Genomic DNA, 15,955 nt, shown 5'->3' with positions numbered 1-15,955 from the left:
AAAAAAGGGTAATGCATAGTTGGGTTAAAGGGGGAGGGGGGGAAAGGGGGGGCGGGGTTAGAGAGAACGAACGAGCGAGTGAAAATCATAGTAAAACAATAGAAAAAAAGAAAATTAACCTTCGGCAATGTTGCCCCACGGGCCCTCTGCTCCAAACTCGTGAGATGAAAACTTTCCCTGCGGATCGAAGTGCTCTTCTGCATGGATCTCACTGAAAACAAAGACAGACAGGCAACTGGTTATAAAATACAGCACCACAGAATCACAGCATGGTAGGTGCTGGAAGGGACCTTTAGAGACCATCCAGTCCAACCCCCTGACAAAGCAGGTCCCACCTAGATCAGGTCACACAGGAATGTGTCCAGGTGGGTTTGGGAACCTCCAGAGAAGGAGCCTCCACACCCTCCCTGGGCAGCCTGGGCCAGGGCTCCCTCACCTCAGCACTGACACAGTTTTTGCTTATGTTTCAATGGAACTGTTTGTGTTCCAGCTTCATCCCATCATCCCTTGTCCTGTCAGTGGATACAACAGAAAAAAGTGCTGCCCCAACCTCCTGACATTGAGATATTTGTCAATATTAATGAGATCTCCCCTCAGTCTCCTCTTCTCCAGACTAAACAGCCCCAGGTCCCGCAGCCTTTCCTCATATGAAAGATGCTCCAGTCCCCTGATCATCTTGGTGGCCCTGTGCCGGCCTCTCTCCAGCACTTCCCTGTCCCTCTGGAGCTGGGAGCTGACAGCTCAGGTTTTCTGTGTCAGGAAGGCTCAGAACCAGCAGGCACGGTGTCTGCTGGTGAAACAGCAGCGGCTCCTGCGTCCTTCTTGATGAAGGCCGAGCTACATTTGAGAATCTCTTTCCCAGTCCCTCGGCAGGTGCTCCCTTGCCGCCCTGGCGCCAAAAGCCCACCCGGTGCGTGCGGCCGGGAGCCCGTACCCGGGGCCGCCATCCCAGCTCCCCTCACAGCCGCACGGGCCGCCCCGGCAGAGGGCGACAGCCAGCCAGGCATCCATCCCGCCGCAGCGAGGCACCCAGCGCCGCACGGCCGCGGGGCCACGGCAGCAGGCGAGGCGATCCCAGCGCCGGCCTCTCCTCACACTGAGGCGATCGCCAGCGCCAGCCTCCTCACACTGAGGCGGTTCCCAGCGCCGGCCTCTCCTCACACTGAGGCGATCACCAGCGCCAGCCTCTCCTCACACTGAGGCGATCAGCAGCCTCCTCACACTGAGGCGATCCCAGCGCCAGCCTCCTCATCCTGAGGCAATTCCAGCGCCAGCCTCCTCATCCTGAGGCGATCCCAGTACCAGCCTCCTCATCCTGAGGCGATCCCAGCGCCAGCCTCCTCATCCTGAGGCGATCACCAGCGCCAGCCTCCTCATCCTGAGGCAATTCCAGTACCAGCCTCCTCATCCTGAGGCGATCCCAGTACCAGCCTCCTCATCCTGAGGCGATCACCAGCACCAGCCTCCTCATCCTGAGGCAATCACCAGCACCAGCCTCCTCACACTGAGGCGATTGCCAGCGCCAGCCTTGCTCCTCACCCTGTGGCAGCTTCAATTCACCCTTGGATGGCTTCACCTGTATCGAGGCCATAAAGAAGAGACATGCAGAGTGGAGATACTGGCCCCAGATATAACCGTGTTCTAATGGACGTGCTGCTTTCAGCCAGGGAAACCCGAGCATGGTGGTGGAGGGATGCAGTGCCCTGTCACGAGCCAGGCTCTCACCCAGGGCCAGGTCCCCTGCCCCGGCCTCTGCCTCAGCCAAGGCAAGGGTCTGACACAAGCTTTTGCAGTGCTTGTGCTGCAGACGGTTCCTAACGGCACTTAGGTTTCAATTCAGAAGAAAATACATCAAGAGCTGGCAAAGAGTCATAACACAGGGTTGGTTGGTTTTCTCTTGAAAATGTGCAAGTGGTGGTTACTCGGGGTGCTGTCTTCAATGGGACACAGCTGCCCAGGAGCCACTCCAGCCCACACGGGCAAGGCAGGCCTCCTCCCTAGCGCTCAGACATGGCTGAAGTCCACAAACACTCTTCTCTTAGCCTTGTTAGCCAGTCTAACAGTCTTCCAGTTAGAGTCTGGAAGAAACCTCCAGCAATCCCTTATTGAACCCTCTTGCTATGTAACACGCACCAGGAATGCCAGTCCTTGGATTACATTAGTTCTAACCCATGATACCAACAACTAACTACATGCCTTTGGCATGGTGATTCTATGCCAGTGATGTTCAGCACTAAGCTCTCTATGGCTTCTGTTTCTTTGTTTTATTAAAGTCACACTGAAAGCATAGACATGGTACTGGAGAGAACTGAAACAATGATTTCTCTTTTCTAGCTTTCTCTTCACCATCAATGCACTTAAAAGTGGTTGCACAAATATTTAGCCCCGGTGGAATCAACTAAGGATTAAAACAGACCGTAGCTGTAACTAACTGCATGTACAAAACAGTGCACCATCTTCTGTCTCAAGCCCAATGGCAAAACACTTCAAATGCTCAAGATTCCTGGAAAGGAACAGGGCACTGTTTCACCCATTGTTCAGTGGTTGCTGCCAGTCTGTAGAAAATCAAGATGTCTAGTCCAGAATCTACCCACAGAATCTACCTTCCAAAGCGATGCTATTGATAAAACATGCATTGTTCTCAAACAGACTGCAAAATGGACATTGACATTTGCAAATCCACTATAGCAAATGATGCTTCAGCATCTCCCTCTTCAAATCTAACCATCAGCATCTTCAATATTAGCAAGACACTAGTCATCTTGACTTTAAGTAGGCCAACGACGAATAACAATAGCCCAATGGCATCTGCCAGTATTGCAAAACTTGCACACAGTCATTTCCTGTCAGACCTTTATAATCCTTATGGAAAGCATTAATTAAATGTAGCACACATTCCCCATAAATTAGTAAGCAGCAGAAAAACAAACCTTGCCATTCCCTGATAACTGTGATAATGTACTTCAAGTGACCTGCTTCCATTTCTATGTCACGTTGCACTTTGGAGCTTTGTGTGGTTTTTCCAGTGGAATCTGAGGACTCTGCTTCCCTTAGTCTGTCTCCATATACTACAGAATAACCCACGACGAGACACAGAACATAAAGCTTCCCTTGAATCAAGAAGAAAACAACATGTACAAGCCCCATTGTCCTTTAGTATTGATTTCCCTAGCATGGGAAGTAAAAGGACATACTAAATCGGTTGTAAACTGCAGTCGGCCTGATCTAAGACCAAAACATCAAGCTCTTTCCCCTATAACAGAACCCAAAAGTGGGAAGTTATTGAACAGTGTCTGAGTTCTTTCTGATATTTTCAGAGCAGCGATCCCCCGCCTCCCAGTGGCATTCAGTCCTCTCAACTACCCTTCAGCTTCCCCATCCACCTTCTGGATAAAACAGTAAGAAAGTAAAGCTTGCAGTCAGATACACAACAACAGCAAAAGCCCTTATGTGATTTACTTTCTCCCCCTCCAACACCCATGTCTGAGAAATCCCAAATGTGGTATTTATTATAGTCTAGGTTCCATTGTGCCCTGCTCTAGGTGGTGCTGCTCTGGCAGGGGGGTTGCAATGGATTAGTTCTCCAGGTCCCTTCCAGCCCTTGAGATTCTGATTCTGTGGATGTTTATTTGTTACCAACCAAATCCAGGGTGTGTCTGAAGTGTTTCCTGGCAGGTCCACATGCCAGTCAAGGGTGTGCCTAGAGCCAGTGTTGTTTACCATCTCTATATTCATTACTCATCAATGACTCCTACCAAGAAAACAGGCACACCCCTGGATCTTAAATGCATTCTTTCCCAAGGAACCATACCATATGGCATACTCCTCACCCCACTCTCCTTCAGGGATGCTATTAGCCCTTTGATCCACAGTGCTGCAGCTCTTGGGTCCCCCCTGCTACACGTGCTCCTGTTACAACAGCCACAAAACCCGACAGCACCTGATATGTGTACACAAGCTCACACATCCATATCTCCAGGCACATAAAATATACACAATGTATGAGCTGGCTCTTGCTAACAACACTCTCATTTTGGCATGTTCTTCGAATGCCTAAATTAGTGCAACCATAACAAGTATTTCTTCACCTCAGAAGCACGGTGGAAATTCACTTAAACACGACAGAAGAGTCCAGATGTTAATCACCTGGTGAGATGATGAAACCACAAAAAGCCCTTAAAAGTGAAGTTACAGTAGAAGCAGCCCTAACAACAACCACAGCAACGAAAAGCAAGAAAGATTTGTTAACACAGGACTGTCTTTCTCACAGTAGGCTCCCACAGTTTACAAGGTTGCTTCAGGCCCACAAAACAATGCCACAAACACAGAGATGGCAATTATCCTAATGGGGAATCCTTTCTTCAGTAGAGCACTGACAGGAAGGAGAACCAGGGCGGTTTTATGATAGAAAAAAGATGTGTGTGTGTGTGTGTGTGTGTGTGTGTGTGGACACGCGCCGCCGTGCTAGTTCTGTTTTTCTTTCTGCTTCACATTTGAAGTATTTGGCTCCCAGTTTACTGTCAGCATGGGCATATCAACCTTGCCACAGACTGATTTGCTACACAGCAAATGAAACTGTGAGAAAACCACCTTGTGACCTTATTATTTGTTTTCAGATGGAATTTTCTTTGTGTTTTTAAAATTAAAGAGTATCAGTACTTACTTAAGGAAAAACTCTAAAAGCTACAATTCTGAAGTCACAGATATTTTTCAGAGCTCTATTATGGATTTATTTTGTAGTTAATTCTATGAGAAACTATATCTAAATAGATATACACATACAGTTAGGTTTTATTTCCTCACTGGAAAACTATTTGCAAACAAAACAATGCCAAATAAAGCCCTGAAAAAGATACACATTAAAGGCCAAATTAAGAAAGAGCCGTTATGGCAATGAGGTGAATTCAATATTTCACTTTTTAGTTTAAAAATAAATGCTGTTTCTTCCATTCCCCTGATTACACTAAGCTGAGTGTTTATTGCTCATGTTCAATGTAGACATGGTACATTTTTAATCCAGAATTGTACATTTTTTTCCCTCAATACATAACCATCTGTACTGTAAACAAATGGTACAGCTTACCTCTTTTGTTTAGGCTGCAAAAGTACTCTAAGCAATTAAGACTTTAACATCACCCTCTCAGAAGTGATGGCACTGCAACAAGTTTTATTTTTAAAAATACATTCTGTGGGTTTTCACTTGTTCCTGTAACAACTTCTTTAGTACAGTTTGTTCAGACCTCCTTTCTGAAGGTTTTTTAACATTAACCTCGCACTTATTTTCACAGAGCTTACACAGCATGGGATTTTTGCTTTACGAACAAATAAGCCTTTTACCTACAAAATACAGAATCTTCTTTCTTGTTTTTGGTTTGTAAGATTTGTTGTTTTTTTTTTTTTTTAATCACTGAATTATTACTTGAGAGCATTTTACAGTCATTTATCTTTTGTGACATGATCAAATACTGCTATGGATATTGTGTATTAAAGCAACCAAAGCAAAGCTTATAAAAGTAAAATAATAGATGAGTGAGTGTATTTTGAACACCAATATTCACTTTCCTACAATGATGAATGGTTCAGGGTGTATGGCATTTCTCTTATTCTAACCAGAGTGGACAGCAGTCCTGCACATCATACCTTCTGACTGAGTCACTGTTTCAAACCACTGAACAAATAAAGTCATACAATGGCCATTTCTAAGAGACTTTAGTGCAGACAGGTCCTTCATTCAAACCAGACAAAAACCACCCAAAACACAGGAAGATCTAACAGTTCTCAGTCTCTAAAACCAAAGATGCAAATCTTTAACTGTGGTGCACACATCACTATTTGAAGCAGGTACAGGAGACACAGTGCTTGAAAGAAAATCAAAACCCTGGGGTGTGATTCAAAACCAGCAGTGAGTGTGCAAATTTCAGCAGTGTAATTTGTGGGTCTTATCCTTTGATGTTGCAATACTGAACGTGCTGTAGGAAATATAAAATGCTACCCATAGAATATTTATTAAAGACCTTTAGAATATTACCAAAACATAGTTTAGTGTGAGTATGATCCTATAAATATAAACACTGTTAAAGATCCTGAATCTGAGGGGAGGAATATTACACTGCATGTTACAAAATGATAACCACACACACATACTGGTTAAAACAGTTGGGGTTTTGGGCTGTATATTTATTGTACAATGACAGGGAGAATGCTGCAGACTGGAAGCAGGATTTTTAGGAAGGGAAGTTCTTTGCTAGAAATAAGAAGTATGTGCATGAGTTCCAAAGTGCACGGACCTGCAGTTTAACTTTACTGAAATCACACCGTGCATCATTGGGAATGACCTCATTCTTTGCTCACTGAGAAAGCAGAAAATGGCTCCACACTCTTCCCTTCCCTGCCGAGCACAAATTCTAAATACAATTTCAGGTTATCAAATGCTAAACTAAGGAACGGTTTTAAACGTTTAAAACTAGACAGATTGATTTTTGTGTCAGTAGCAGTAGCACAGATAGTTCCCTATTACAGCCACATTCAAGAAAAGAGGGAATTGTACCTCCATTTCTCTGTTGAAACCGACTAGTTCAATATTAGAGTCCTCATTTTTCTGTATAATTAAGCTTTTGTTCAACGGTGAAAACACTAGAAACTGATTGCTTGAAAATGAGCTGCATGACCTTTGTCCCCGTTTCTCACCCCTGACCTTTGATTTGAAGCCCCTGCATAACAATTTATTCTATTTTTAGAAACAGAATGCTAAAAAGTCCATACATTTTAAACATTATTATTCTCCCATGTGAAACACATCAGGGTTGTGTTTTTCTGTCTTTTTTTTCAGCCTCTCCACATCAAACCAGAGTAGCATGTTTGCTTTTTTTTTTTTATTGGAAACACCCACTGTGCAATTACAGAACATGAACACTTGTCTCTGGGGTGAAAAAAACAGCTTTTTTTTCCTTTTAATGTACTGGGTATGCTGAAGGACATTAAAGTGAACTTAGGAAAGAAATAAAAGAGTCATCTACATTGCATGCACTTTAAAATGTATCTGTCTTTTCCTACAGAGAGAAAGAAAGGAAAAAAAATGTCTTGTGCCTGTGTGCATACTGCTGATAATGGATACTTGTTTTTCTCCTGAAGCATCCCCGTACCACCTACCACTGGTGACTGTGTTCGCATGGATGACGTGCTGTTTGGATATTACCTTTCAGAGTGTCCTTTCATAAACTGAGCCTGTGGTTAAAAATAGCAAACAGCAAGTTCCTCCCTAGTTTCTTGCTTTCATCTGGGCATCCATTTTATACATGTAACACTATGCTTTGCAATTTGCTTTCAGTTTTTGGATATATTGTTTTCTCTGGTGGAAGGGCCCTTTTTCCATGGGGGAAAGTCTCCCATGGATATCACTGCCAGCATGCAGTACCGGAGCGATTACAAGTGCATGACACAAAAGCTTTAGGTGAAAGCATTTCCCTACTGTGACCCCCCCCCTCCTTGTGAACGACGCAAAAATACAGGCGACGACTCCGCGGCGACGACAGGACGGGCAAGGGGCGGCCGCCCCTCGCCCCCCGGCCGCGGAAAACATGGCTGGCGGCCTTCAGCACCACGGACAGCGCCGCGCCGCGCCTCGCCACGCCGGCCGCAGGAGAGGCCGCAGCCCCGGCCCCGCACCGACCCCGCAGCTCCGGCCGCCGCCGCGCAGCTCCGGCCCAACACACGCCGACCCCGCCGCCCTCCCTGCCCAGGGAAAGATGTCTCCTTGGGAAGCTATCCCCCACCCACAGCGCTCCGCGATGGCAACGCCTGCCGCGGGCTGTAAGTTGCGATTGGAATAGAAGGCTTACTGGGAACTGGAGCAAAAGGAGAAGACACCCGCTTGGGGTTTAAAAACTCATTTCTGCGCCTGAGGATGCGATTGGAAACAGCTGGCAATAGCTGAGGCTGCAGCCCTGCAGGCCTAGGAGGGAGAGGGTTTGGTGCATCCTCCTTCATTTACTTATCACTATTTTTCCTCTTCTCAAGTTTTAAATACGTGCCAGCTAACACATTTTCAGATTAAAAGAAGGCTGGATAGAACTGAGACACCAGCACCCGCCTGTCACAGGATGTATTTCAGAGCACAGTGGGAGACAGCTATTTTTGTCATACACACTCAGGCAGATTTTCTACTACAGCTGCATTTTTTGCAACTACTTATATGGAGCAAACATCAGCCCTAATCACTACTTGTGCCATTACATGCACGATTTGTTTCAGTACAGCAGAGGAAACTTGGCTTCCTGCTGTATTAATAATTAAGGTCATAATTTAATTCAATATTAATTCTTACTACTCTATACCAAGGGGAAAACCCATCACTGTTCATAGGATGATGCCTGGGATGCATATCTTACAAATAGTTTCCTGAACGAGCTCATCAGGGTTGTCTCCTCTTAAGCTTTAAGGTTGTTTTCAGTGTGTTTTAAAAAAACCACAAATGACTTGCAGTTTTGTAGAGCACAGCACACGGGTATCGATGCAAGAGTAAACATGCACTACTGCATTTCAGTACAATAGGATATACCTAGCTACCAAGGAAACTACACACAGCTGCATTTAAATGAATGACAACCAAATTTAACTGTAATTATTGCCTCAGCATCTGGCGACTTGCTCGCGACAGGACGTTTTTCAGCACCTGCAATTACTCATATTGTTTCTACTCAAGATGTGATATTGCAAACCAGGCTACTAGATGGGGAGAAACTCCCCAGCCCCGTACATGGCCTGTTTACAAACCACAGCAAGTTCAGTTATGTAAGGAAGGAGCACCAAGTCTGCAAACACAATGGACGAGTGCACGGCTATTGTGTCCCATCGCTGTAAGAATATAACACGTAATCAACTCAACTGCTAAAAACCGGTGAGAGAGAAACAAGTAAATGAATCAAATACCTTACTACGTGTATCAGATTAAAACGGGCAATTCCCTCGTGATAAAGCAAAAACCCCCACGTTACAAAACACTGAAATGAACCTCGAGGTTTTAGATTTATTTAGCTACGCCGATGTCGTATTTAGTCACGGCTCGAGCGAGATATTTACGTGCATTTCTGCTGTTTGCTTATTGCTAGGTTAATTTAGTCGCTGTTGATCTGACCCGCTGCATGCTTCGCTGCAGCCTCAGCCCAACACCCCGGCATGCAGCCACCACCCGGTATCCAGCCGGCGGGCGCGAAGAAGCGCCCGAACCGACTCCGCCGCCTCTCCCCCGCGGGCGTGAGACCAGACCAGGCGTTTCGGAGGCACTTCTGCACTTTTATTTGTTCTTCCTCGCCCCGCGTCCCGCCGGCAGCGGTAACTCCGCGTCAGAGCCGGCCGCGAGCGTTACCCGGCGAGCCCCCTCCCCCCGCACGGGCCGTCTCCGCGCAGCCCCGCGGGGCGGCCGCCGGCGGGGCCGGGCAGCGGCCGGGCGCGACCCCGCGCTCCCCGCGGCGCGGCAGGGAGACATTCGAAATGGCGGCCCCGCCACGGCGCAGCGTTTCAGCCCCCCGCACCGCGCACACGCCGCCGCGCGCGACGCCCCGCGCCCCCTCCCACCGAGCGGTCGGACCCCGCGCCCTGCGGGGCGCACCGCCGCCGCATCCTCCCCGCTCCTCGGCCGCCCTCAGGCCGGGTCCCGGCGCCGCCGTCCGCGCACTTTGCTGCCGGCCTTGCCTTCCGCCGCGCCGGTCGGTCCCGGCCCGCGGCGCCCGGCCGGGCGCTCCCCGCCAATCCGGCGGCGGCAGGGCGCGGGCCGCCCCCTGGCGTCGGGCTGCCGCAGCGGCCCCGCGGCCGCCGCCCGCCCGTTACCTCGCCCCCGGGCGGCGGTGCCGGCGGCTCCCGGCCCCGCACCCCGCTCGGCGCCGGGGACAGGCTCCGTCCCTTCGCCCGTCCCTCCGCTACGGCTGCCGTCGTCGTCCGTGTTTGACGTGCGGCCGCTGCCCGCCGCACCCTTCCCCGCCCCCCGCCCTCGAGGGGGAGCCGCGGCTCAGGTGCTGACAGCGGCTCCCCTCGAAGGCAGCGGCGGAGGAGGGGGCGCGGAGCGGCGGCCGAGGGAAAAAAAGGTGCGAACCCGGAAGTACACCCGCCACGCCGCCGCCCGCAGCGCAGGGAAACACCCGCGCCCGAGCACAACAATGCGGGGCCGCTTCGCCTCCGCTCCGCCCCAGCGCAACTTTTCGCTCCGGCCTCGGAAAGAAACCCGCCCGCCCGCTCCCTCCCCACAGCCGCGGCGGGACACGGGCCCGCGCACGCCCCGGCAGGTGCGGCGCCGGCGGCGGGGCGAGACCCGCGGCGGAGGAGAGGTGAAGGGAGCTCGCTTACCTCCCGCGCGCCATGGTGGCCGGGCTAAGCGGGGCTGCGCCGGCGGCTGCCTTCCTGAGCCCGCCGGGAGGATGGAACGGAGGAGGTGGAGAGAGGCGAGCCGCAGCGGCAGGAGGGCTCGGGCGGTCGCTCACGCCGAGGAACGCTCGAGGGCAGCGCGACCCAGCGGGCGGGGAGGGGCGGGGCCGCCGCCCGCCCGACCCCCGGGAGCCGCCTTCCCGCGCTCAGTCCCCTCAGCACCGTCCGCCCGACCCCCGGGAGCCGCCTTCCCGCGCTCAGCCCGACCCCCGGGAGCCGCCTTCGCGCGCTCAGCCCCCTCAGCGCAGCCCCCTCAGCGCCGCCCGACCCCCGGGAGCCGCCTGCCCACGCTTAGCCCCCTCAGAGCCGCCCGCACGATCCCCGGGAGCCTCCTGCCCACGCTTAGCCCCCTCAGCGCCGCCCGCCCGCCGGCAACCCCCTCAGGGCAGCCCCCTCAGCGCCGCCCACCCTCCCGGCGCCGCCTTCACCCGTCTGGGCTTTGTCTTTCGCCGACGCCCCTCCTGCCGTGCCGGTAGAGCGCGGGCCCGGGCCGCGCAGCAGCCCGTGGACCCCGGTGCGCAAGGGTACGAAGGCCGCTTCCTTTGGGTGCCAGCCTGGAGGGCCCCGCTCACTTCATCCAGCCACCGGGCCCCATCCCTGGTGTTCGAAGGAGCCTGTTGGTCTCGTACTGTGTATGGTGGTGGTTGCACTTGGCTCCAGCGCCCCGAGGACCAGCCTCATCCTGTGTAGCATGTCCAGTCCAGATCTGGTGCTGGCAGGTGAGCTTTCACTCTCATGTGGAGGATCTCACACTGTTTAACACCAGCTTAACCTGCTGTGGCTGTGACCTGCTGGTGGTGGGTCTCACGATGTGCTGGCCACATCCCCAAACCAGGCAGGCTTATAGTTGTACAGACAGCTTGTCCAGAGCTTGCTCATTCCATCTTGCACCACGATCCTGTTCCTTTCCCAGCATGTGAGACTTTATTAATCCCAAGGCTTCACCTTTCTAGATAATTCTGTGACTTAACCCACAGAGTCACCCAGCGGTAGCTCACGTACGGTCATAAACGTGCTTCACCCGAGTGTGTGCAGTGCGTCGTTCTAGACATAGCAGTGTTAACAAAGCTTAATTACCCATGGATTAACTCTCCACATCCTTTTTTTTTTCCTACCCATCCTCTACACAGGCTCCAACAGTCCCCACTTCCTCCATGCCACAGCAAAACCGAGACGGCTCCCAGCGGTGTGCGCCCTGGCAGGCTCACCAGGCGTTTGTGATGAGGACGAGCTGACTGCTGAGCCAAGCAGGAGGTGAAGTCATGCTGTCCTTCCTCTGGTAGGGACACAGAGTAGCATTCTTCACGACACTTAGTATTTTTGGGTCCTTCATGTTGGATTTGGCTGGAATTGTAGAAGAGGTACAAAAATAGTTTGGGAGCAAAGAGATGGATAACGAATTGCATTACAATTGTGTTTTCTTAGCCTGTGATTCAGCAAGCTCTGGAGCCTCTCAAGCCTTCAAACACCGTGCCTTACTTAGCTGAGAAAGGTCTTGTGGTGGACAGAGAAATAATTTCAGGGCTCAGGAGAGAGTGTTATGCAGGGAGTCACCAAATGATGCCATCCCACTCAGACACGTCTATGTGCGGCCCTAGAAAGCGACTTTGTTCGTGTTTCCCAGACAAGATTTCAGTAGCTGTGTTTTGCTAGTATTCCTGATGTTTATTACTTAAAATTTAGTGTGCACTATGTGTGTGTGTGTGTATGTAAATCTAGCTGGGTGTATAGCTATATTACCCTCCCACAGCTCTCACTATATTTTGCTAAGAGTTTGTGAATGGGTGATCTTTTCTGAAAAACAAACAATCAAAACCAAACCATGGTCAGAACTTTAATTCTTTATTTCTAATAGATGAAGAAGAGTTCTTGGCATTTATACTGAGCTATTTTAACCGACCCACATGCTTTGGATTTGTACCCTCAGCATATGACATGATGTAATTTATAGCAAGTTGGTATAAAATAAGTTCTGTGTGGAAGAGAAGCACAATGGAGCTCTCTCAGAAAGTAACTGAACTGCAAACAGTTTGAAAGGCTGTTGGAAACACTGCATGGGCTTTTTTATTACTTTCAGTTTTTCAGCGTTTTTTTTTTCCTGGGCTTGCTCACAGGGTGTTCCCTGAGAACTTGGTGATGAAGGAAGAAGTGAGGCTGGGACGTCACTTCTTTCTGTTGTATCCAGTGACGGGACAAGGGGTAACAGAAAGAAACTGGAACACTAAAAGTTCCAGTTAAACATAAGGAAAAACTATTTCACTGTGAGGTGAGGGAGCCCTGGCCCAGGCTGCCCAGGGAGGCTGTGGAGGCTCCTTCTTGGGACTGAACACGTTCCTGTGTGACCTGATCTAGGTGACCCTGCTTCTGCAGGGGGGTTGGACTGAATGATCTCTAAAGGTCCCTTCCAACCCAACCATTCTGTGATTCTATGAAATTTGTTTCTTCCTATGCAGATTGAACAGTTCTAAGTGTTTTCTTGAGGTCTGAGATTTTTTCCTAAGGTGACCTGTTTGATGTATTGTCCCTGGTGAGAAAATAAAAGCACTGAAGATATTTTGCAAAAAATGAAAGTCAATTAGTCAATAAAAGTCAGTTTTTAATGCTATATCTTCCACACACAGAATGACACAATCACAGAATCTCGAGGATTGGGAGGGGCCTCAAAAGCTCATCCAGTGCAAGCCCCCTGCCCGAGCAGCACCACCTACAGCAGGTCACACAGGAGCTCATCCAGGTGAGTTTGAATGTCTCCAGAGAAGGAGCCTCCACAGCCCATCTGAGCAGCCCCTGCCAGTGCTCCCTCACCATCATAGTGGAAAGGTTTTTCCTTGTGTTTCTTTGGAACCTCTTCTGCTCCAGCTTATACCCATTGCCCCTTGTCCTATCATTGGCCATCACTGAGAACAGCCTGAAGGCAAACCACAACATTTAGTTGTTTTGTGTTGTGCTGCCATCAAAAATAACTTCTGGAATGGTAATAAGATCATTCTATAGAATATTTTGCCAGTGAGATCTACTGAAGCTTTTTCACCCTTGTAAAAAAAATCCCCCAAGCATTCAGTAAGCGGTGTCTGCCATCTGCAACAGTGTCTTCTACTGAGGGAAATACTCACTGAAGGTGTGAAAAGAAGGAGCTGAGACACTGATGGTGGGAAGGGAATTTCTGAGGTTCTGGGTAACACCTCCAGCACATTCACAGCGTTTGCAAGCCAGTGCAAAGCCAGGCGTTACAGACTGAGAGTGGTCGCTCCTATTCCACCCCCACAGCTCCTCAGACCAGAGAGTACATTTCTTTGTCCCACAGAGAGTCTCCCACTGCTTTGTGCTGCAGCAGGCTTCCCATCCTTCCACATTTATCCTCTTGGCATTCTGTTTGATCGTGTTGTGGGGTTTTTTTCCTGACAGTGTCAGCTCCCAGTTGCCAGCTCCTTCGTTACTCTTGTGTTATGCCAGCTTAATCAGGGTCTGAGCAGGCACTTCTGGAGATTGCACGGAGGTTAATCTGCCGTTTTGCTGTGGACTGTTATTTTTTTATAAGTGGGTGTGTTTGTGTCAGCTATTACTAAAATTACCTAAAAATACCTAAAAATTTCCCAGGAGAAGACAGCTTTCCAGTTGCTTATATCTGTGGAAGTTGTTTATGCCTCCTGTCAGGAGCTGTTTACATTTTTTCCCAGTTATTTCCATGAAGAAGGTTAAAAAAATACATACATTTGTTCCATGTTAAGATGCTGTTTTCTTCACAATGATCTAGAGGTCCCAACATTTCCAGCAGGCACTTCAAATCTGGTGTAATGGCAAGGAAATGCCGTTTGTGCCAGTATTCTGTCCAGCTCTGGCTGAGCCGTACAACCCTTTGCCAAACCCCAGCTTGCACACACTGACACACTATCTTAACAGCTAAAATCTAGGTGGATCTGCTTTGGCAGTGGGGTTGGACTAGATGATATCTAAAGGTCCCTTCCAACCCCTACCATTCTGTGATTCTATGAAAATCTACTAAGCCTTGCATCCAAAACAAAACCCCAGGTCACTTCCAACCGTGAACACCGAGCAGCCCTATGTGCACTGGGTCCTCTACAGCAGATGGGTAGTTCATGTACAGGCTCCTCCTCCTTGTCCAGGCTGCAGAATCTCAAGGAAAACTTTCTGTGGAGGCTTTTAGCTGCTCCTTTTCCCAGACAGGTTCTTGCTTGGGAAATAAGAACCAGAAATTACCCTCTCATGTCCTTTTAATGACCTTACTGCTAACACTCTGAAAGCATGAAGGAAGAAGCTGTCTGAGTCAAATGGAGAAAAAAAAGACAAATGCCAGAGCAGGATGAGGGGGAAAATAGATTAGGAGGAAGAGTCTCCTGAGATCAGGACTGTTCAAGGGGCAAAAACCTAAGTCTAGGAACTGAAGAGCGGAGGCAGACTTTATTTGGTATTTATTTGCCATCACAGTGTAATCCACAATATGTGAAGTACGAGATAATGAAGAGCAGGGTTCCTGTTGGCTGGAAGGGCTGTCATAGGGATCTGTGGGAGGCAGCAGCATCTCTCCTATTCGTTGTGAGGAGCAGGGACTGGGACTATGCGTGGGGGAGACTGACTGTGAAACCATGAGGGAAGCGTGGGAAGTTAGTGGGCGAATAGGATACACTAAAAGAATGAAGAGAAAAAAGGCCTGGACATGCAGCAGAGAGGAAAAAAGTAATTTAGATGCTTGTCTGCAGAATGGAGATTACAAGAGTGTTGAAACAGATACCATAAGGAGCTGTTGTAGACAAAAGCAAAACAGAAATGTGGGGAAAACTTAGAGTGGATATATGGCTGGTGTGGGGCGATCTTGTCTGCATCCCCCCTTCTGGGCATGTGGCTGGCTGGGCTCAGGGCTAACTTAGGAGACAGTATAGGTGGTAGCTTGCTAGATGAAACCTCAGTGGAGGCTTGATGCTCCTTTGCCAGGGAGCTGCTTTTAGGCTGAGGCTCTCACCCTTCTTCCCAGCTTAAGCTCCATTGCAGCTGTGCTGCAGCCATGGCCATGCCTGTTTATCTGGACACTGATGGGTGACAGGCTTGTCCCTGGATCCACCTCATCCTCATGGGCTTGTCTGGCCTTAGTTGCCACCAACAGGCCTGCTCTGTGCCTGTGTTCTCAAGGCCCCTGCCCCTCAGGCTTTCCTGTTCCCCCTTCCCCAGAGGAGCAGCCTTCTCTCACTGCCCGTGGCACTGCAGACTTGCTGTGGACCTCTTCATACAGTTTCATGATTCACCAGTGGTCTCAGGGGCACTAATGCAGAAAGATGGCAATAAGATTGCTCCTTCAGCTTTGGAAAGTGTCTATCAGCTCTACACCCTATGGGGCTGAAGCCTGCTGGCAAATCATATGACTCCCATATACTCCATTTCACACCTCTTTAAAAAAAAACCCAATCAAACCACAGCACTTCAGGTGTACTGTCAAACTCAATCAAAGGAAAATTGCTGCAGTTCCAAAGCTAAGTGTTCCCAGCATGCTGGCAGCAAAACCGAGATCAAGTGTGAGATAGGACCT

At 49.5% G+C, this 15,955-nt stretch overlaps 2 protein-coding genes across 2 annotated transcripts in view; one reads left to right on the top strand and one right to left on the bottom strand.

The window, feature by feature from the left end:
* LOC133629504 (protein lin-28 homolog B-like) overlaps positions 1 to 9,142 on the bottom strand; it is a 53,746-nt gene extending 44,604 nt beyond the window's left edge. The window contains exons 1-3 of the mRNA XM_062020162.1: positions 9,134 to 9,142; positions 8,756 to 8,853; positions 3,384 to 3,412 (exon numbers count right to left, since the gene is read on the bottom strand). Of these exons, the coding sequence (XP_061876146.1) occupies positions 3,384 to 3,412; positions 8,756 to 8,853; positions 9,134 to 9,142 (136 nt within the window). The remainder of the gene's footprint in view (positions 1 to 3,383; positions 3,413 to 8,755; positions 8,854 to 9,133) is intronic.
* Positions 9,141 to 10,892, top strand: LOC133629503 (basic proline-rich protein-like). The gene has a single exon (XM_062020161.1). The coding sequence runs from the start codon at positions 9,141 to 9,143 to the stop codon at positions 10,890 to 10,892; it is 1,752 nt and encodes a 583-aa protein (XP_061876145.1).
* Positions 10,893 to 15,955: the final 5,063 nt, after the last annotated feature.

The sequence above is a fragment of the Colius striatus genome, unplaced genomic scaffold (assembly GCF_028858725.1).
Source record: "Colius striatus isolate bColStr4 unplaced genomic scaffold, bColStr4.1.hap1 scaffold_48, whole genome shotgun sequence".
In the NCBI taxonomy this organism is placed as follows: Eukaryota; Metazoa; Chordata; class Aves; order Coliiformes; family Coliidae; genus Colius; species Colius striatus.
This window is presented reverse-complemented; position numbering and strand designations above follow the sequence as displayed.

Coding starts and splice junctions, on each gene's coding strand:
- LOC133629503 (XM_062020161.1), top strand. CDS start 9,141: ATGCTTCGCTGCAGCCTCAGCCCAACACCCCGGCATGCAGCCACCACC.